Source organism: Pan troglodytes, chromosome 2 (assembly GCF_028858775.2).
Source record: "Pan troglodytes isolate AG18354 chromosome 2, NHGRI_mPanTro3-v2.0_pri, whole genome shotgun sequence".
In the NCBI taxonomy this organism is placed as follows: domain Eukaryota; kingdom Metazoa; phylum Chordata; class Mammalia; order Primates; family Hominidae; genus Pan; species Pan troglodytes.
In genome coordinates this window covers 186117855-186140886 of record NC_086015.1, presented here as the reverse complement: position 1 = coordinate 186140886, position 23032 = coordinate 186117855, and the positions used below count along the sequence as shown (strand labels likewise).

General features: G+C 37.3%; 1 protein-coding gene and 1 pseudogene across 5 annotated transcripts in view; both read left to right on the top strand.

Annotated features, from left to right (window-relative positions):
• Positions 1–21207, top strand: part of DCUN1D1 (defective in cullin neddylation 1 domain containing 1) — a 42626-nt gene extending 21419 nt beyond the window's left edge. For all 5 annotated transcript variants that reach the window (XM_516896.8, XM_016942357.4, XM_009446910.5 and 2 more), the window contains 5 exons: positions 532–700; positions 3218–3348; positions 16922–17004; positions 17218–17314; positions 19367–21207. In XM_516896.8, the coding sequence (XP_516896.3) occupies positions 532–700; positions 3218–3348; positions 16922–17004; positions 17218–17314; positions 19367–19446 (560 nt within the window). In that variant the 3' untranslated portion in view covers positions 19447–21207. The remainder of the gene's footprint in view (positions 1–531; positions 701–3217; positions 3349–16921; positions 17005–17217; positions 17315–19366) is intronic.
• Positions 8166–9457, top strand: LOC129143657 (uncharacterized protein C9orf85 homolog; annotated as a pseudogene).
• Positions 21208–23032: the final 1825 nt, after the last annotated feature.

Here is a 23032-nt window from a genome sequence, read left to right as displayed (position 1 = left end):
TTGTTATTTAAAATTTTTGCCTCTCTGATAAGTATTGATTTTTTTCTTTAAACGAGATATTTACATTGTTGAGATTAGGGTTGAATTGCATAGTTTAGTTCACAGTTTTTCTGATACTCTTAAGAAGTAATTGTTGTGGTAAAATGAACTTTGTTCTAAAAAAAAAAGAATTTCTGTTCAGAATGCCTACCTAAGCAAAATATGGATATCTTGAATTAGAATCCCATGTCCCTATATACGAATGTCTTGATTTTCTGAATGTGTATAAGTATGGGACATATTTCACATGAATAAATGAGACTTTAAAAAATTATGTCTCATCTGCATATATCTCTTTTGTACACTTTAAGAATGCTGTTAGTAAGGAGAATGGCTTTAAATAATGGGAAAGTGTATGTTAGAGTTTTATCGTTTCATGCCTTCCATATATTGTGGTCATTTAGAAAATGGCATATAAAGCATTACCTTTTTCAGTTTTCATAATGTAGCATAATATGACACTACTTTAATATTGCATTGTTATTTTTAAAGACCCTCAAGATGAGAATAAAATTGGAATAGATGGCATACAGCAGTTCTGTGATGACCTGGCACTCGATCCAGCCAGCATTAGTGTGTTGATTATTGCATGGAAGTTCAGAGCAGCAACACAGTGCGAGTTCTCCAAACAGGAGTTCATGGATGGCATGACAGAATTAGGGTGAGTATATAATTACAATAGGAAATTAGATATGTTACTGTGGAACTGAATTATGTCATGAACTTTTTAGTGTAAATTTAAAGATTTGCAGGCCCACAAACATTGGTATAAATAGAAATGGGTTAACTTGCTAGTTTCCATGTTATACAGTTTTTTGGGTTTGTCAAGTTATTTATATAGTTAGTACAGCCTATTCTATTTGGCTATATTCTTATCATTTACTTCTAAGGCAGGTTCATTAGTATTAAAATTATGCATTAATATTTACTATGGAAAAGTGAAATGACCAAGTTTTAAAGTTATTTCCTAATGTGAGACTTTGAACCCTACATTTATAAAATCCTAGAATTTAAAAACTGGAAGATGCCTTAGAAGTTACTACTTGTTTCACTTAACACTTTGACAGCTGATTAGCTGAATGTCTTTGGATAAATTGATTGAAAAGTCATGGGTAGAGGTTTTACCTGTGACCTCTAGTTGTCCATATTTAATGAGGTTGCAGACAGAAGTAATCAGTCTGTTGGTAGGTAACAAGCTGCCCTTTCTGTTTTTTAGTGGGCCACTATTGAATAATAATAGCTAACATTTATTGAACATTATTTTATTTCAGTTAACTGTGCTAAGTACTTCTCCTACCTCTTCACAGCAACTTTTTGAGAATAGTTTTCTATCCCCATTTTAGAGATGAAGAAATTGAGGTACAGAGAAATTATAGAATTAGGTAGTATTAGAGTCATGATTCGAGTCTGAGTGACATTGCAGTCAGTCAGGGTCCAGTCAAGATACAAAAACCACACCAGGGGCCAGGCGCGGTGGCTCATGCCTGTAGTTCCAGCACTTTGGGAGGCCGATCACCTTAGTTTGGGAGTTTGAGACCAGCCTGACCAACATGGAGAAACCCCGTCTCTACAAAAAATACAAAATTAGCTGGGCATAGTGGCGCATGCCTGTAATCCCAGCTACTTGGGAGGCTGAGGCAGGAGAATCGCTTGAACCCGGGAGGCGGAGGTTGTGGTGAGCCGAGATCACGCCATTGCACTCCAGCCTGGGCAGCAAGAGCAATACTCCATCTCAAAAACAACAACAACAACAAAACAAAAACCACACCTGTAATTTTAACAGAGAAAATTTAAAGACTTGCTTTACTCTGTCAAAGGGATAAAAGGAAACTCCAAGGCATAACAGGTAGCAGTTGCAGTAAGCTGCTACCACCTCTGGGAAGTAAGGGAAGGGAACAGACAAGGAAGAAATTTAGAAGCTTAGGAGATCCCCACAAGGCTGAGATTCAGATCTGGGGGTTGGGGGGAGAGGGTGTGGCCAGCTGTGATGCTGGTGAAAAAACTGCCTGGAGGCCACTTGCTGCAGGCTGTGAGATTGCTACCACCAGTGGATACTGCTGGGACCTTCCCACACACTAAAACCCTTGCCCTCTGGTGAAAACAAACTGGGATAAGAAAAGTTCCTTCTTCCTCTTCCAGCCTTTCATTGGCTCTTGGTAGAGCCTAACACAGAGCCAGCTGGCAAGAAAAATGAAGTCTCACAGTTTGCAGTCCAATATCACAAAGTAGGGCAAAGAAGGATAGGTTTAAAGCTGAGAGGGAGTAAATTAACTGGCCTGGACACTATGTCCTTCAGCCAAAGCCAGGCCCATCCTGAACTTGCTGGGATTTTCTGTGCTAGGACAGGTTTCATCAGAACTTAAGGAAGCAATGTTTTTAAACATTTGAAACTGAATTCATGTAATATGTAATGAACTTTCAAATCAAAATTTTAATTTACAAACTAATGATCTGGAAGGTGTTACAAAGAATGTAGAAGGAAAATGAAAGCAAAAAACGATTAGGAGGAAAAAAAATGAATTGATTTGTTTGTGGAATCTATAAGAAATAGGGTATTTCTACCATAAGGCTCTATGAGGAAAGTAAGGCTTGGTACTTAGAGCTTTTCAAACTCTTCGAAAGTTGAATGTTTTGCACATACAGAAAAAGCTTAATATTAATTTGAGATGATTCAGTTGGAGGTGGTAGGAGGTTCACCTGTTTACTACTGTACTGTGTATATAACAAGAAGCAAGTTTTCAGAAGGAATGTTTCCTCATAAGCAAGAGACCGTACTTTTAGTTAATTTAGATAGTAGACGCGATTAATTACTGTGTCAGTAGTGTCTAATACAGTTTAAAATGATTGTTATGCTGATTACTATACATTCTTATTTATCCACTGAAGCTGACTTCTACTAGTGAAAGTGTTGATAGTCTAGTGAATTATGTAATTAAAACGCATAGCCTGTTTCTTTTAAAAGTAATTATTTAGAACATTTAATCACTCTAGACCTCTTCTTCCCGCAGCTAACCCCCATGCGTGTTTATATTTATGTAATAGAAAAAGATTGAATTCCAACTATTTGATTTTTAAAAAAGTAGTTCTAGGAAATAAATGTAAGCCCTCATGGGAATAAGTAAGTTATTAATTTATAGTGAAACAGTTAATCTTTTATAAACTTAATTTTACGATGCAGATGTGACAGCATAGAAAAACTAAAGGCCCAGATACCCAAGATGGAACAAGAATTGAAAGAACCAGGACGATTTAAGGATTTTTACCAGTTTACTTTTAATTTTGCAAAGAATCCAGGACAAAAAGGATTAGGTAAGAATTTTTAAAAATTATATTTGGTGTTTCAGATATATTCAAATACATTGACAGTGTCGTTTTTGTAATAGAAAGTTATGTGTTTTGAGCATAAAGTCATGAAAATACCAATTATTGAAAAGTAATTAGAAACAGGAAATTTTTAATCAGAAAATACCATGCACATTGAGTAAGTTTACCCTGGGTACTATATGTGAACCACTGACTTTTGCTTTATGAAAACTACAGTCAATATAGAAGATAGTTGTTAAAATTCCACTGACAGTTATTTATTTATGCATTCATCCATTCATTCATTTTTTCATTCATGACCCTGAAGATATTTTAGGATCTTAGGATCTATAGAAACAGCACTATAAGATTTCTGAGTCATAGAATGCCAGATAAATTTATTCTTTTTTGTTATGATTTATTTGAAAACTATAAGGATGAAAAATGAAGTGCTTATCATTCATAGTCTTATTATCCAGAAATAACCACTGTAAAAGTTTAGATCAATCCATTTGTATTTGTACATTTGCTTTTGGGATAGTTAAGGGGATATGAGAGTAAAAGATACAGTGTAATTTGCAAATTACCTAAAAAGATTAGATAGTGCTAGTAGGTAATTACAAAATAATAAAAGTATGTAAGGGTTTTAGAGGGAGAAATGAGTAAAAGCAGGAGTGGTTGGGAAATGCTTCCTGGACAAGGTGGGATATGAACTAAAGGATTTGGTATTTGGCTGAACAAGGGAAGATAAAAGATGTTCCAGTGAGAAGATAGTTATGAATGAAGGTCTGAAATTTCAGCAATAAGCTTGGCTTTGTGCAGGAGAGAAGTTGTTGGTTTGATTTTAATGAGAATGCTTGTTTGGAGATGAAATTGGTGAGACACAAGAAAGCTAAATAACCACAGGCTTCTTTTGAAATCAGAAAGGATTTTGTTTTTATTTTTTTTTTGGAGACAGAAAGGTTTAAATTGGAATTTGTGGGAAATGGGGACCCAATGAAGATTTTGATGATGGTGATAACTTCCATTTAATGTGAGCTTTTAGTATGTCTGGCACTGTGCTAAGTACTGTACTTTACATATACTACTTGTCTTGTATGTAAGTCCATTTCGTGTTGCTATAACAGAATACCTGAGACTGGGTAACTTACAAAGAGGTTTGTTTAGCTCATGATTCTGCAGGCCAGGAGTGGGGCATGGCCCTGGCTTCTGCAGAGGGCTTTTATGCTGCATCATCACGTGGCAGACAAGGTCAAAGGGGAAGTGGACTCCTGTGAGGAGAGAGACCAAACAGGAGGGGAAGCCTCGCTTTATAATAACACACTCCAGGAACTAATCCATTCCCTCTGGCAAGAACTCACTGTTGCAAAAGGAGAATAGCACCAAGCCATTCATGAGGGATCCACCCCCATGAGTTAAATGCTGCCCACCAGGCCTCACCTTCCAGCTCCACCACAGTGGGGATAAAATTTCAGTACAAGTTTTGGTGGGAACAAACCAACCATATCCAAACCATAGCACTGCCTCATTTAATGTTTACCAATTTTTTGAGTGATTCATCCTTTCATTCAGTAATTTACCACCTGCTATGTGCCGTGCCAAATACATAGTAATAAAGTGCTAGCAGTTTATTATCCTTAATTTGAAGATGAGGAAATTTAGGCACAGGAAGGTTAAGTAACTTACCCAGTGAAGGTAAATGAGGTTTTTTTTTTTTTTTTTTTTTTGGTTTTTGAAGATATAGTAGTTGGAGAGGCTAATAAGGGGCCTTCTGCACTAATTCCACTTTATTTTTTAAATTGGGGGGAAAAAGTATTGAGAAACAGATTATATGAACAGGGATTAGATTGAGGAAGTGACGGAAAGGTAGAGAGGAAGGGATAAATGTATAACCTTTGTAATGTGGTATGGCCCCACGAGTTACTAAACATGACTGAATTGATGAAAGATTCATAACATATTTGTAAAGCGAAATTCTCAATAATAAAGCCTCCTTTCCAACTTGATTGCTCAATATAGATAGGATTTTATTCTTAAAGGAAAAATCCTCATTTTGCAGGCAGAATAAGCCGGGATACCTACAATTAGTTTTTCTGTCTGGGGCCACCAGTTAACTGGGATGTTTTTTCTATTTTTCTCTTTCCTTCCACAAATAATAATCTGTTAAAGCCTTTGAATTTACATGTATGTGTAAAATAATTATTTTGTCATATTTAGAAGTGTAGTACAATATTTTGATAAGATTAAATATAATGTGAATGTCAAATGTTGATTTAAAGGGACATAACCTATTTCTTAGTTATATCGCTACCCTTTACTGGAGCACAAAATAAATGGTGTTTTGGGTGAATATATAGTTTTGAGACTGAATCTTAGTTTTTATTACTTGTGGTAAGAATTGAGCAAAATTAAATTTTTATAACTATTAGATATATTAATATGGTAAATTGGAATTTTAGATTACAGGAAAAAATTGAGAAACAGATTATGTGAAAGCATTATGTTGAAGAATTATGTGTGTTTATTCTGTTATCTAGTAAGTATTGTGCTTAAGAAAAAATGTAATATTTAAAGGATGTAGAGTTTTTGTTTCATAAGATGAGCATTCTGAAGATCGATGGCACAGCAATGTGAATGTACTTCACACTGAACTGCACCCTTCAAAAAGATTCAGATGATAAACTTTATGTTATATGTAGTTAACTACAATGAAAATGTTATTTAAGACCCCCCCACAGCCATACAGTGTGCAATACAAAGAATGAACTCTAATGTAGAATATGGACCTTAGTCAATAATAATATATTCATATTGATTCATCAGTTATAAAAAATATACTACACTAAAGCAAGATGTTAAAAATAGTAGGAACTGACTGGGGAAGAGGGTATATGGAAATCTCTACTTTCTGCTCAACTTTTCATAAACCTAAAACTAAAAAAGTCTATTAATTAAAAAAAAGAAAAATGTAGTAAGAGACAAATCATAGTTTTTTTTTTTTTGGTTTGTTTTGCTTTGGTGTTAGGTATCAGGAAATGTAATGACTTGCTTATTTGCAGAGTTTAATTAAAAAGGAAACAGTTTTTTTTAACAGCCTTTCTAAGGGTTCACAGTGCTCTTAAATTACAAGATTTGGCAGAGAGGAATTAGAAGATCATAGGAGAAGAGGTAAGGCCCAAAACAAATTGGCAGAGAGTGAGTGACAACACTGTGGTTTGTTTATAAATAGCTGTGCTAATTAAAATGAGAACTGGTGTATTCCATGTTTCTGTTTTTTTTTTTTTTTTGATGCAGGGTCTTGCTCTGTTGCCCAGGCTGGAATGCAGTGGTGCAATCGTGGCTCACTGCAGGCTTGACTTCCTGGGCTCAAGTGATCCTCCTGCCTCCGCCTCCGGAGTAGCTGGAACTATATAGGCAAGCACCACCATGCCAGGCTAATTTTTTAATTTCTTGTGGAGCTGGAGACTTGCGGTATTGCCCAGGCTGGTTATTTTTTCACTTTTTATAACCTTACTTCTTGTGATACCAGGATAGGGTGCTTCCTCTATTGCCATCTGCTTTAGTAATCTGACTTAAACATTTTTTTTTTTGATTTGTTTTAGATACAGGATCTGGCTCTCTTGCCTAGGTTGGACTGTAGTGCCATGATCGTAGCTCACTGCAGTCTCAAACTCCTAGGCTCAAGTGATCCTCCTGCCTCTGCCTCCGGAGTAGCCAGACTACAGGCGTGTGCCACCATGCCTGGCTAATTTTTACATTTTTTGTAGAGATAAGGACTCACCGTGTTGCCCAGGCTGGCCTCAACCTCCTGGCCTCAAGTGATCACCCCGCCTTGGCCTCCCAAAGTCTTGGGATTACAGGCATGAGCCACCACACCTAGCCTGCCATTTTCTGATAATTGCCTGAATCTTAAAATTTGAAAAGGATTTCATAAGTCCTCTATAAATTTAACCTACCCAAAGTAGCATCCTTACCTGATGCTCATTCAGTTTCTCCTTTTGAACATGCAGGGACTGGACACACATTGTTTTAGGAAGTTGTCCATTCCTATCACAGAATATCCTTACTTGTTATTACACAGTTCTTCCTTATTAAGCTAACATCTTTGTCTTTATTACTTCTATCATTGCTCTTACTTGTCCCCCAGTGCAACACAGATAAAGGCTAAAATTAAAGATCCACTCTCAGTTACCTGTTGTTTTTTTCCAGGCCAGCATTCCGGTTATTTTAACTATTCTTCTTACAGGAGACATTTGTTATTCCCACTACTATCCCCCCAAACACATTTCCAATTTCTTTCAAAATAGAGCCCATAAAGTTGAACATCATATTTCAAAAGGAGCCTAAGTAATATAGAACACCGTGGGTCTGTTAATTTTTGTGAGACTATTCATTATGTTAATTTGATCAAAGATTATATATGTTCTTTAGCAGCCATATCATTTTTAGGGCCATACTGAACTTTTATTAGACTAAAGTCTATGAGTCACTTTCTTGTAGGTTGTGGTTCAGCTGGAATCTTATACCTCTACAATTGATTTTAAATGATTTGAACATTATTCGTTAAATATTTAGTTTAATATTTAGGAACAATTTTATAGTGTTTTAAAGAACACGATCATCTGTATAATCCCATTTGGTTCTCATAACAACCCCTTTGAGCTAAGTAAAAGCATATTATCTTCTTCATCATATAGATGAGGAAACTCATAGCCAGAGAGACTGACTTGTTAATAAGGTCACCTAACTGGAGAGTGGTTGGACTGGCACTGAGACTAGATCTCAGGCCTTATGACTCCACATTCTGTGTTTTATTGTTGTTGTTGTTGTTATTTTGTATTAGCCGTAGATATTTCTAAGTAAATTAAGACATTGTGGCTTTTGCCTGCTCCCAGTGAGGGGTGATTGGGGTTTTGGTGATGAGCTCCCAGAAAGGCAACGTGCCTCATTCCAGGCCTCAGAAGCGCCAGAATATATTTAGCTTCAAAAATGACAAGTTCAACTGGGCGTGGTGGCTCACGCCTATAATCCTAGCACTTTGGAGGCTGAGGTGGGTGGATCACTTGTGGTCAGGCGTTCGAGACCGGCCTTACCAACATGCGTTCGAGACCGGCCTTACCAACATGGTGAAACTCTATCTCTACTAAAAATAAAAAATTAGCCAGGCATGGTGGTGCCTGCCTGTAATCCCAGCTACCCGGGGGGCCGAGGCAGGAGAATGGCTTAAACCCGGGAGTCAGAGGTTGCAGTGAGCTGAGATCGTGCCACTGTACTCCAGCCTGGGCGACAGAGCAAGACTCTGCCTCAAAAAAAAAAAAAAAAAGTTTGATAAGCACGTTTAGACCAAGAAAAGTAACGCAAAACCATGGTGCGGCTGGGCGCGGTGGCTCACGCCTGTAATCCTAGCACTTTGGGAGGCCAAGGCGGGTGGATCTCCTGAGGTCAGGAGTTGGAGACCAGCCTGACCAACATGGTGAAACCCTGTTTCTACTAAAAATACAAAAATTAGCCAGGTGTGGTGGGTGCCTGTAATCCCAGCTACTCGGGAGGCTGAGGCAGGTTCACTTGAACCTGGGAGGTGGAGGTTGCAGTGAGCCGAGATCGCACCACTGCACTCCAGCCTGGGTGACAGAGCGAGACTCAGTCTCAAAAAAAAAAACCCTCCTGATGGAGTATGTCAGCACTGTAAAGAAGTTCTTGAGTGGCGTGTAAAATATAGCAAATACAAACCATTATCCAACCTAAAAAATGTGTTAAATGTTTACAATAGACAGTGGAGGATTCTTATCTCATAACGTGTAGACCATGTGCCTATGAACTTGAAGTTTGCACAAAATGTGGAAAGAAGAAGACATTGCTATTCTGTTCAATAAAGAACCAGGAAAAACAGAGAATATTGAAAATAATCTAAGTTCCAACCATAGAAGAAGCTGCAGAAGAAGTGAAGAAAGTGATGATGATTTGGATTTTGATATTGGTTTAGAAAACACAGGAGGAGACCCTCAAGTGAATTAATATTACTGTATTAAAAGTCAGTTTAAATTAGCCGGGTGTGGTGGCGCATGCCTGTAATCCTAGCTACTCGGAAGGCTGAGGCAGGAGAATCCCTTGAACCCTGGAGGCAGAGGTTGCAGTGAGCCGAGATCGCACCATTGCACTCCATTTTGGACAGCAAGAGCGAGGCTCAGTCTCAAAAAAAAAAAAAAGTCAATTTAAGAATGCGAAATTCTGACCAACTTCTGACTATTTCACAAAAGATACTGTGAAATCCTAATGAGGAAATCAGAAAAAGCTTTAGAAAAGTAGACAAATTTTAGACATGAACAATATAAATTGTGTATGATGTATTATCTAATACCAAACTAAACCAGATTCAGAATTGATGGTTGTATAAGAAAGTAACCACCTCATGTAAAAATAAAATGACATTATTATTTTGCTAGCCTCAAAAATTGGTCCTCAGTAAGTGCCTTTTGGTAAATGATCTCAAGTAAATGACTCATAGCAAAAGCCTCATACTTATGTTTGCATGTTACAAAGCAGAAGCAGCATTCTCAAATACTAATGTTTAACAAGTGTATGGCGATTTTTATTTGTATTTTTATATACCTCATCACATTGTTTTTACCTTTTTTCTCGTGAAATGTGCACACAGAAAAAAATGCATAGAATTTATATAGATAATTTAATAAATATAAAGAAAAGTTCATGCATTTATACAGCCAGGTGAAGAAACTGCCGGCATCAGAAGATCCCAGCAAGGCTCTCGTTCAGCAAAAGCTCATCTTTCTTCCCAGAGTTGGAAATTATTCTGAATTTTGATAATTATAGTCTTAATTCTTTTACTACCTATGTTTGTGTTCCTAAACGATATAAATTAGCTTTGTCTGGTTTTTTAACTTTCCTCTTTTTGTTTTGAAAAATATCAATTGAAAATATCAATCAGAAAAGGTAGCAAAATAGTTCTGTGAACTTTTGCGTATTCTTCACCTGGATTCCCAATTGTTAACATTTTACCACGTTTTCTTTATATCTCAGTAGATGGATGTACACACATATTTTATTTGCTGAACCATTTGAAAATGTGCACTGGTTTTGAACTTTGTATGAACAGACTTATACTATATATGTTATTTTATATCTCTTTTTTCATTGTTATAAAATTTGTTGAGACTGATTAAAAAAAGACATTGTGAATAGGATTTTTAATCACCATTCCATCCTCCCCAGTGAGCTGGCAACATTTTGTTTCTTTTAGGGACTGTGATTGGGTCTAGTCTCAATTCATTTCCATGTTCATCCTGCATTCAGCTGATCATCTGTTGTGAAATACCACATTATTCTTGTTGATTCTCTTTGAAAGAATAACATGGGGAGTATCTCTGTCTGCGTTTTACATTTTACCATAAGGACTTAAGGATTTATTCTGCAAGGATCTCAATTTTATGCAATAGCTTATTATTAGGACTTAGTTATTTCTTTTTCTCTATATTTTCCTTCCATTTATTTTAACTGCTGTTGCTTCTTGTTACCTTATCACTGACTTTGTTGTCTTTTCCAATACTGCTTCAGAATCTAATAGTTCTAAATGATTTAAAATAATGATAATAGTAAGAACTGATATGTTATTTACCAGGTACTGTTACGAATGCTTTGTTATGTATTAACTCATTTAGTCCTTAGAACAACCAGGTAAGGATAGGTACTATTGTTATCTTCATTTTAAACTGAATCAAGGAGAAGTCAGCCCAGTTGCCCAAGGTCACTTAACTGGTGGTAGAGTAGGGGTTTAAGAGACTAAAACTCATACTGTAAACTACTATGTTAAATCACCTCTCGCTAGCTAAGCTGCTCTCTTCATCACTTACAAATTTCTTTCTAAGGGCTTCTTTTCCTATACCTGTGACAATTAACATTTTATCCTTGTTTAATCTTATGTATTTCAGCTCTTAGTTATAACTTATTAATCTTTTTGAGTTAAAGTCTTCCTTTTTTATTCAAAAACACTTGACTGCTTTCACTGAGAGCATGGAGTCAAGAGCATCTTTAGTCTGTCTGGGGTAGTTTGCAGTACCTTCAAAAAGGGTATCGTTTTTGAGCCTTGAAGAATGAATGCACATTTTCAAGACCAAAGGAAAAAAGAAGCCATTTCAGGTTGAGGGGTTAGCATGTTCACTTGCTCAGAGGTGAAAGAACATTCCACCTTTGAGGAACTGCAAGTGAGTTCATTTGACAAGAAGTGCAAATTTTATCTAAAGGTAATTGGAAATGATTGAAGAATTTTAACATGGAAGTGACACCAGATTCATGCCTGAAAGGTCGATCTCAAAGCACTGTGGTCCTTTGAAAGGAGTGAAAGCTGAACTAGAAGAGAGATTGGTTATGGAGCTATCCCAGTGATTTAGTTAGAAATGAGGAATATCCTAACATAAGCCTTCCCAGTGGGGATGGAGAAGAGAGAGATTTAAAAGGTACTTTGGTTGGTTGTGTATGATGAGGAAGGAAGGAGCCTTTCTCAGGGATTATCAACACTTTCAGGAGACATCTAGGGAACCTGTGGGGTTTTCGTTGTAATGACCTAAGGTTTCTACTGGCCATGGGAAGGGGGTGCACGGTGGTGGGGATGGGGGTGGTGCTAATGAGAAGTGTTCCATTGAGAAATACTATAGTGGGTGGTGACATAGAAGGAAGAGCAGGTCTATAGAGGTAAGATAGAGTTCAGTTTGAGCCCTCCTGAGTTGAAGTTGTTCGTGGATACCAAGTTGGAAGATGTCTTCAGGCAGTTAGATATCTGAGTCTAGAATATAGAGATAGGTTTCAGATTTAGGAGCTGTTAGGGGCGGTTGAATGTATAACATGAAAAATGATATAGGTTTGAAAATCTGAGGGAGGTTGGAAAAGTGGTTATTGTTGACACACGTTGTTACAAAACACCAACATGTAATGGACGAATGGAGGAAGAGGAGCCCCAGGAAAACAAAGTGAGAAGCCTAGATTGAATGGAGGAAAATCAGTAGAGTGCTTATCATTGAAGCTGAAGGAAGTGACAGTTCTATCAGGAGGTAAGCTCAGTTCTCTAAGATATGGCAGAGAGGACATAAGAGTATTCATTTAGTAACCAGAGGGTCTGATGACCCTTCAGAGTTTAATTTCATTGGAGTGGATGACAGGTAGACATTGGTTAACAGGATTAGAATGTGTGGGAAATGGGGAAACTGGGCAATGAGTGTAGACTATAAGAAATTCCCTTCTTTTGGACCTGCGTGGTGGCTCACACCTGTAATCCCAGCACTTTGAGAGGCCGAGGTGGGCGGATCACCTGAGGTCAGAAGTTCGAGACCAGACTGACCAACAGGGAGAAATCCTGTCTTTACTAAAAATAAAAAATTAGCTGGGCATGGTGGCTCATGCCTGTAGTCCCAGCTACTTGGGAGGCTGAGGCAGGAGAATCACTTGAACCTGGGAGGCGGAGGTTGTGGTGAGCAGGGATCGCACCACTGCACTCCAGCCTGGGCAACAAGAGTGAAACTCCGTCTCAAAAAAAAAAGAAATTATCTTCTTTTACAACCTGAACTTTCTTTCTTTCGTGTGTGGTGGTTTTTTTTTTTTTTTTTTTTTTTTTTTTTTTTTTGGAGACAGGGTCTCTCTCTGTCACCCAGGCTGGAGTGCAGTGGCACAATCATGACCCACTGCAGCCTCAACCTCCTGGGCTCCATCACTCTTCCTGCCTCAACCTCTCGAGTAGCTGGGACTACAGGCATGTACCACCATGCTCGGCTGTTTTTTTTGATTTTTAGTAGAGACCAAGTCTCACTATGTTGTTCAGGATTACAACCTGAACTTTTACTTTTGTCAAATTCTTATTTTGGTATATCAGCTTGACATACCGGCATTTATAGGTGCCACATGGTTAGTACTTATTTGAATATTTCATCATCCTTATTTTATACAAATTAGTTGAAAAGGAAAAAAATATACTAGCAATATGCTTAGTTCTGATAAACTTAAAGCATTTAAAGTGAAGTGAATTAAGCACACTAATAACAGCAAATATTTAGTCACAACATTTTTGGCACTTAAGCCAGACAATTGTATGTTGAGTTGGTAAAGAAAAGAACAGAATTAAACAACCTGGAAGGAATATTGGCTTTACAGATTTTACAGATTGCAAAGATTAAAAGGGAAGTGCCATTAGAAATTGGTGTTATGTATTTTTTTTTTTTTTTTTTCTTTTTGAGACAGAGTTTTGTTCTTGTCACCCAGGCTGGAGTGCAATGGCGCCATCTTGGCTCACTGCAACCTTTGCCTCCCGGATTCAAGCGATTCTCCTGCCTCAGCTTCCCGAGTAGTTGGGATTACAAGTGCCCACCATCGTGCCGGCCAATTTTTTTAGTAGAGATAGGGTTTCGCCATGTTGGTCAGGCTGGTCTCGAGCTCCTGACCCCAGGTGATCCGCCCACCTTGGCCTCCCAAAGTGCTGGGATTACACCCGTGAGCCACTGCGCCCAGCCAGTATTATGTATTTTTTAGTTCTCTTAAAACATGGGCATCAGAATTTGATTTTCAAACAAATTATGTATAAAAGTAGAAGACTCTGAGTGCTATTTCAAGGTTACCTGTGAAGGGAAGGAGAAAAAGGGTATAGCCAGTAAAGGTGATCAAGAGATCCAAGAGAGCTACAGAGCGAGACCATGTCTCAAATAATAATAACAATAATAAAAACAAACCTATTTTGATTGGTCAAAAAAAAAAGATCCAAGAAAGATTTTTAAAAGATAAGTGATAACTTGGCTGGGCGCGGTGGCTCATGCCTGTAATCCCAGCACTTTGGTAGGCTGAGGCAGGCGGATCACAAGGTCAGGAGATAGAGACCATCCTGGCCAACATAGTGAAACTCTGTCTCTACTAAAAATACACAAATTAGCCGGTCGTGTTGGTGCGTTCCTGTAATCCCAGCTACTCAGGAGGCTGAGGCAGGAGAATTGCTTGAACCAGGGAGTCGGAGGTTGCAGTGAACCGAGATTGCACCACAGCACTCCAGCCTGGTGACACAGTGAGACTCCATCTCAAAAAAAAAAAAAGATAAGTGATAACTTGAGCATGTTTCTTGATGGAGTTCGAAATGCCAGAGAACAAGGTAAAGTTGGAGATGTTGAGAAGAGGGGAAAGCAAATCAACAGACAAGATTCCTTAAAGAGGCAGGATGGTATTGGATTTAGAATAGAGCTATAAGGGGCTTATCCTTGGATAGAAGAAAGGAGAGTTTCTTCTGTTGAGTTTGAAGGAAGATGAGGATGATGGATTTGAAGGTAAGTATGTTTGTATGTGAAACCATAGGAAGTTTGTCGACTTAGCAGTTTCTGAATGCCTACTGTGTATTTCAGTCTGCTAGTTGAGGAATATGTAGTCTCCATCATTGAAGAAAGTTAAGGGTCAGTCTTGCAGGTTTCCAGCTACTGTGTGTGTATGTGGGGGTGGGGAGGTAGGTATTGTTTTTTATGTTGTTGTGTTGTTTGTTTTTAAGAGATGTCACCTGTCACCCTGGCTGGAGTGCAGTGGCATGATCATAGCTTACTGCAGCCTTGATCTCCTGGGCTCAAAGGATTCTCCCGCTTCAGCTTCCTGGAGTAGCTGGGAATACAGGCATGCACCACCATGAATGGCTAATTTTTAAATTTTTTCTAGAGATGGGGTCTTGCTATGTTGCCCAGGCTGGTCTTGAACTCCTGATCTCAAGCAGTCTTCTCGCCTCAGCTTCCCAGAGTGATGGGATTACAGGCATGAGCCACTGCATGCAGCCTATAATTGATTTCTTACAAATCATCTGTTTTTGACAGTGAATTAGCATCAAGTTTGCTCTTTTTTGTTTGTTTTTGAGACGGAGTCTTGTTCTGTTGCCCAGGCTGGAGTGCAGTGGCATGATCTTGGCTCACTGCAACCTCCACCTCCCAGGTTCAAGAAATTCTCCTGTCTCAGCCTCCCAAGTAGTTGGGATTACAGGTGCCTGCTACCACGCCCAGCTAATTTTTTTTGTATTTTTAGTAGAGACAGGGTTTTGCTGTGTTGGCCAGGCTGGTTTTGAACTCCTGACCTCAAGTGATCTGCCTGCCTCGGCCTCCCAAAGTGCTAGGATTACAGGCGAGAGTCACTGCTCCCAGCCTACTCTTTGTTCCTTGTTTTTTTTTTTTTTTTGAGACGGAGTTTTGCTTTTCTTGCCCAGACTGGAGTGGAGTGGTGTGATCTTGGCTCAGTGCAACCTCCGCCTTCCGGTTTCAAGCGATTCTCTAGTCTCAGCCTCCCGAGTAGCTGGGATTACAGGTGCCCGCCACTATGCCCAGCTAATTTTTGTGTTTTTAGTAGCGACGGGGTTTCACCATGTTGGCCAGGCTGGTCTTGAACTCCTTACCTTGTGATCTGCCCGACTCAACCTCCCAAAGTGCTGGGATTACAGGTGTGAGCCACCCCACCTGGCTCTTTGTTGCTTTTAAAAATTGGGGCAGCACTTGCCTCAATTTTTGTCTTTCCTAATCACTCATGATTTCTCAATTATAAAGAATGGTTTCGAGATGTCATCTATCAATAAAAGGACTTTTAAGTTACTTAGGATGTAATTTTTCTTGTGCTGGAGAAGTAAATTCACTCATAAAAACTAAACACTTTCTTAACTGCTATGGTTCCTTGAAAGAGATCATAGTTCTCTGTCATGTGATAAGTGTAGTTCTCTGTTGTGTGGTAAGCGTAGTTCTCTGTTGTGTGATAAGTGTAGTTCTCTGTCGTGTGATAAGTGTAGTTCTCTGTCGTGTGGTAAGTGTAGCTCTTTCTTATGCGGCATTATTGCCTTCTCTACCCTTCTCTGGTCCATGCCCAGTTAAAAAGTCATTTATATTGTCTTTGGCAAACTTTAAGAAATTCTTGGTTTCTTATTAATTTTAAGTTTTGGATCAGTATTTTTAATGATCTCTTTGTGGTCAGGATCAGTCAGTAAATAATTGAGAGCATAAGGTTACTTAGGATTGAAGAGCAGTCCTTCACCTTCCAACCTGTAGGTGTACATCAGGGATTCTCATCTGGGTTGGCCCTCAGGTGGTCTTTGGCAATATATGGAGACATTTTTTATTGTCACCAGTGGGGGCTGAGTGAAGCTGCTACTGGCATCTAGTGGATGGAGGTCAGAGATATTGCTAAATTTCCTACAGTACACAGGACAGCACCCTACAACAAATAATTATCTGGCCTAAAATGTTGGAAGTGCCCAGGTTGAGAAGCCCTGGTGTACAGTAACTAATATTTGGACACTTTGGTGAGCTACTGTGTTTAACTGCATTCTCTAATTTAAAACACAGAATTCCCCCGTAAGATAAGTGATATCTTTTTTGCCCTAAAGGCCCTGGTCATTTTTGAAGAGGGAGGATACAAACTTTGGACTCATTTGTATAGGAAATTTTTTATACATAAGTATTCAGGATACAAGTTTTTTATTTTTAGACTTTCTTTGGTCATACCTGTTTTTTTGTTTGTTATTTTTGCAGGGACAAATATTTATAGCATTTAAATACATAATTCATTTTTACTATTTCAGATCTAGAAATGGCCATTGCCTACTGGAACTTAGTGCTTAATGGAAGATTTAAATTCTTAGACTTATGGAATAAATTTTTGTTGGTAAGTTCACATTTTCTACATTTCTCTCTTTTCTCAAATTCTGCTATGTTTAAAGATAAATTGACATAATGTATTGGATATAGAATGAGAAATTTGATTACCAGAATTTTGTTACATAATTGTTTTGCATTCTTGTATTTCAAATTGTCCAAACTGTTTTTGTCCAGCTCTTTTTAGTGATACAAATGTATTTTGTTTTTGTTTTTTAAATAGGAACATCATAAACGATCAATACCAAAAGACACTTGGAATCTTCTTTTAGACTTCAGTACGATGATTGCAGATGACATGTCTAATTATGATGAAGAAGGTAATGAAAATTTTTGCCACACCACTTTTTTTTAACGTGCCCTTTTATCCCATACGCTTGAACTTCTTACGTACTTTTGTTTTTCTCGGAGTTGGAATTCCCTCCGCTGAGCTTTTGTTTTGTTTTTGTTTTTTTTGAGATAGAGTCTCACTCTGTTGCCCAGGGTAGGTGTATTGGTGCAAGCATGGCTTATTGCAAGTCTTCAAACTCCTGGGCTCAGCAGTCCTCCTGCCTCAGCCTCCCAAGGAGCTAGGACTACAGGCATGCGCTGCAATGCCTGACTAATTTCTTAATGTTTTATAGAAGTAGGGGTCTTGCTCTCCTGTACTCCTGGCCTCAAGCAGTCCTCCTGCCTTGGCATCCCAAAGTGTTGGGATTATAGGCATGAGCCACTGTGACCAGCTCCAAGCTTTTTTTAATGCTCTTCTGAATGTATGAAATACCTTCATACATTTACCAATCTATATTCTTCTGTTTCCTTCAATTCCTACTCAGCATTCATGTCTTCCAGAAAGGCATGAGTAATTTTTATCCATGTTTTAGGTTTTCAGTTTAGGAACCTTTTTACTTCTTGATGTACTTTTGTACTTATTTGTATCTCTTTTTCATCTGTTAGTCTTTTGTATAAGCTTGGTTGTAAATTCCTTAAGTTCAGTGACTTTTTTTTTTGAGATGGAGTCTTGCTCTGTCACCCAGGCTGGAGTGCAGTGGCGCAGTCTCAGCTCACTGCAACCTATGCCTCCTGGGTTCAAGCGATTCTACTGCCTCAGCTTCTCAAGTAACTGGGATTTCAGGTGCCTGCCACCACGTTCACCTAATTTTTTGTATTTTTAGTAGAGACAGGGTTTCACCATGTTGGCCAGGCTGGTGTTGAACTCCTGACCTTGTCATCCACCCGCCTCGGTCTCCCGAAGTGCTGGGATTACAGGCATGAGCCGCTGCGCCCAGCCAATTTTTTTTTGCAACTTACTTCAGCCACCTAATATAGTACTATTGGCATTCAGTAAATAATCACTGAATACTTTTCTGCTATTTCTTCATAAATGTATAAAGATGGTGCTACCATCCACTACTAGGATGTGGACTTGTATTTTTCTATATGTAGAAGTGATTTACATTGATTTCTTCATACATATTTCCCTAGTCCACTTGAGAACTGGCAGGATGCAAGATGGAGATATTTTTTGAAAAACCCCCTGTGATCTCGGTGTCCTGGAATCATTTAAAAGTGTCCTGGAATCATTAAGGCTAATCAGGGATGATGTTATTTCTTTTCTTCATTTCGTTGTCGTTTATAATCTTCCCTGCAAAGTGAGAAATGTTTAATCCTGCATATACCTAATAATTGTGTCTTCTGGTAGGTTTTACACAAAAATGGAGAGCTTTCTGACTTGGTGATGGGCATGTGAATGTGTAGAGGCATGCATATATGCAATTTTACACCTTTTAGTAACGTATTAGCATGAAATAGGATGGAATTTGACACTTCCTGTTAATTTCCTTTGTGAGATGGCCGCAGAATGCTTGAAAACTTGTTTCTCCTCCTATGCCTTCAGCACTGGCAGCATGCTATCATTTCATAGCTGCTCCTTAGGCTGCCAGTTTTTTGTTTGTTTGTTTGTTTGTTTTGAGAGGGAGTCTCGCTCTGTCCCCCAGGCTGGAGTGCAGTGGCGCGATCTCACTGCAAGCTCCGCCTCCCGGGTTCACACCATTCTCCTGCCTCAGGCTGCCAGTTTTGACCAAATTACTTCCATTGGCTGACTGCAGTGGCCTTGAGAAAATCATATTATTGATGAGTTGCCAGACAAGTTACTTTTATCACTCAAGGAACAACCAAATGTTGGAGTAATAAATCACAAGGAATACAAGGAATATTTGGGGTAAAAACTCCAAAAAGTTTGAGTTTTGAAAGACTTAATCAGTGGGAATAGATAAGAATGATATACTTTAACGCTTATGAGGAAGTCTTAAAAAAAGGATTCTACTAAAATGTTAGCCTTATTTCTGCTTTTTTCCCCCTTCTCTTTCTTTCATATTTTTTCTTTTTTCCAGGAGCATGGCCTGTTCTTATTGATGACTTTGTGGAATTTGCACGCCCTCAAATTGCTGGGACAAAAAGTACAACAGTGTAGCACTAAAGGAACCTTCTAGAATGTACATAGTCTGTACAATAAATACAACAGAAAATTGCACAGTCAATTTCTGCTGGCTGGACTGAACTGAAGATCAATCCTCACAATTCAGACTGAGGGTTGAGACAAAACTTTAAGGATACATCTTGGACCATATCGTATTTCATTCTTCTAATGGTGGTTTGGGCTTGTCTTCTAGTCTGGGCCGCTCTAAACATTTATAATTCCAACATTGTGGATTTCATCTTATATCTGTGGACCATCCTAGTTTATTCTCCCATAAGTCTTAGAAGCTTTATGGTGATTATTTTGAGGTTTTCATTCTCGCATAAAGCACAATGCTGTCTTCATCAGAAAACAGTTGGCATAAGAATTAAACATATGAACATCACAAAACAATTTATAAAAACTTCTTAAATATACGCTTTGGGCTAGTTGCAAAGACTATGCTAATAGCACTTCCAATGAGAGTGATATATTTAAGTGTACTGGATCTGGAATGGTGTTTTGGTTTGGGGGGAATTTTTTTTTTTTCCTGGCAAATCACATGTGTTGTTGATGTGAGTATCTGATGAAAAAACAATGTCAGAATAACCGACATGAAAATTTTTTAGGATAACTTGGTGCCTACCTGAAAAATGTATTGTGTTTTAGACTCTTGATTTCAAAAGGTTCCACAGAACTAGTCTGCGCTTACCTTACCCATGTTTATATATAGCTGTCCTACAGGGAGCTTTTATTTAGAAAATGTCTGCATAATGTTAGATTCTTCTCCTGTCTACATTATGCACTACATAATTGGACTTCATTATGCTTTTGAAATGCTTATCTGCCTGTCACATAAGTTAAACTATTTAATTTGTTTTGAATGTTTTGGATTGCTACACAATACAATATTCTAAATTTAGGCATGAGGGTTTTTTTGTTTTGTTTTTACTTTTTTTTTTGTCATCGCACTATGGAACACAAATGAAATTCTCTTAATTTATAAGAAGATAGTTGCAGTTAAATTTTGAAAATGGTTGTAATGAGCCATGAAGTTCAATCTTTATAATATAGGTACTGCTCTTTCAGACAAATAGTCCATTTTCGATGACTTATTATTTTGTTGAAATTGCTTTAACTGCTAATCACTGTGGTTGCCAAATATTTACTTCAGGAGCAAAGATTTTCAAACAAGCATACACGATGCAAAATACCAATCTGGCTTCTAGTCTCTTTACTGTTTTCGTTTCACTCAGATTAGCTCAGTTTTCTCATCAAAGCAGAATGCTATCTTGTATGTATTTTTTTCATTACAAGCCCCATGAGCTGCTTTTATGCTGAAAATGGTCATTTCCCTGTTCACTTACTGACATGTGAAGAAGGGTTTCTTGCTTTCTTAAACATTTCCGTAAGGCAGGCTAGAAATGTAGCCTTGTAGAACTTCAAATGTTCGATGATTATGGTCTTTTGATAGGAATAGATTCTGCTTGGGATATATATCCAGGCACTCTCTAAGGTCTAGGGTTGATATTAACAAAGGAATGTACTTAGAATAGCAGTACATTTTATGCAAATATGGAAATTATTTTAAGAAACAATGACATATCAAAACTGCTTTTTATTTACATGATTTTGAAATAGACTAGAAAGCTTTCCCTATAGACATATTAATATTCCAATCATAACTTTAATTCAAGAATGCAGTTTTACCAAAAGAAAAATTTGAAAATTTCTATTCAGGCTACTGGAATTGGTTATTAAAAGAAAAAGGAAAAAGAAGAATCTTGCTGCTTTCAGTATTTCCTGATTTTTTTGTAAATATAAAGAGGAACTTCAATTATGAAAAATTTTTAAAAGATATATATATCTATATATCTATATATATGTACTGTTTTGTTTCCTGTCTTGAAGATTTTGAGTTATGGTTATTGGTTTCAGATTGATTAATTCACATATGCTGTGTTTTGAAATGAGATCCCATTAGCTTTTTTTTTTTTTTTTTTTTTTTTCAATATAAAGTGTTTTCTTTAAAAGTCTGATATTGGTTCGTGGCCTAGTGCCTTGGATTTTACATATTTTTCTTTTTAAATGCAAAACCTTTTCAACAAAATAGTGTTTGTCATCAGGTTGGTACTAAACATTTATAATTACTGTGTAATTATAAACAAAAATACATAAAGCTTTGAATATAATTATGTAGCATAAAAGTTAAGGTTGTTCACTATGATGGCATCTTAGAATTAAACAAAACTTTTACTAGGGCTGAAAAGAGAAGACTGATTTAATGTGGTGTGATTATTCTGAAGATAAATGTCTGGCTACAGGGAATATTTTGTACTAAAAAATGATTACACATATGGCTGTGTGTGTTTGAGTCTGTGTCTGTGAGAGAGCCAGAGAGAGTGAGAGAGATTGACGGAGAAAGGGAGAGACACACACACGCCCCTTGAATTGCTTTAACTCCTAAGTGTTTCAGTCCTCATTCCGGTAAACTCCCCATGCTGATTCTTTGTTTTAAACTGAACCATAGGTACAGTTTCCTTTTTGCCAAATGTCAAAACAGGTACAAATTTTAAAATGTAATGCTTTTTAAATAGAAAAATGTATAAAATTAGAAGTGCCCACATATAAAAAATACTTGAGATGAAGATTATCTTTAGTGAATATCATCTGCATATCTCTGTAAGTTCAATTGTGTTTCTTACAGTCCCTGTCATATTACCAACAGAGGCAATAAAAGCTGCAGTGAAATTGCCATGACTAAATCTTTTCACATATTTCAGTGTATTTTTTTTATAGATTTAAAATATACCTGAAAACTTTTCCAGGAAGAATAATTATTCATGGAAAGAGCATTGTAATGGCATGTTTTGGGGAAAAAAGACATGCCAAGTCTTGTTTACTACATTTAAGATGTTTACAACTATACTGGGCTGCTTTATTAACAATACTGTACTTGCGTAATATGGCATTATAAGTACATGTCCTTCCTTAGACTTTTAAAAAGTTTTAATGAGAGAAAGCAAATTTACTCAACAAAATAACATGAGAAATCCTTTACATAATATCTTTACTGGGGAATTCTTATTTAAGCAAGGTACACTATTTTTTCCTCAGACTTAAATGAATGAAGTGTTCATTTATTTTTTATTTGATGATAATCAAGAAGTGAGTAGTAGTAGCTAACTTAATGTACACTTTGCTTAGGTTTTTAAACATGTTACTATTAAGACTACGTATTGTAAACCTTCTGTAATTTTCACATATGAATGACAGGAGAAAGTTAAACCTAATCGAAAGAGTTTTGGAATAAAAAAGTGGTGCTGGGGAAATTCACCATGGTTCACAAAGTATGCCTTTGTAAAACTGAATCAACTTTTAGCAAGAATTAATTTATGTAGTTTTAAATGTTAAATTGTGTATATTTAACAGAAAATACTTATCTGGCACCTCAGCAGTTTTAATGTTACCTTATACTTTTAACAGTATGATTTATATTGAATACTTAGATGTTTTCATAAGATTTTATCAAATTTGATAATGTAATGATAAAATGTTTTTTTAAATGTGAACTATTTAACATATAAATGAGGACACAAAA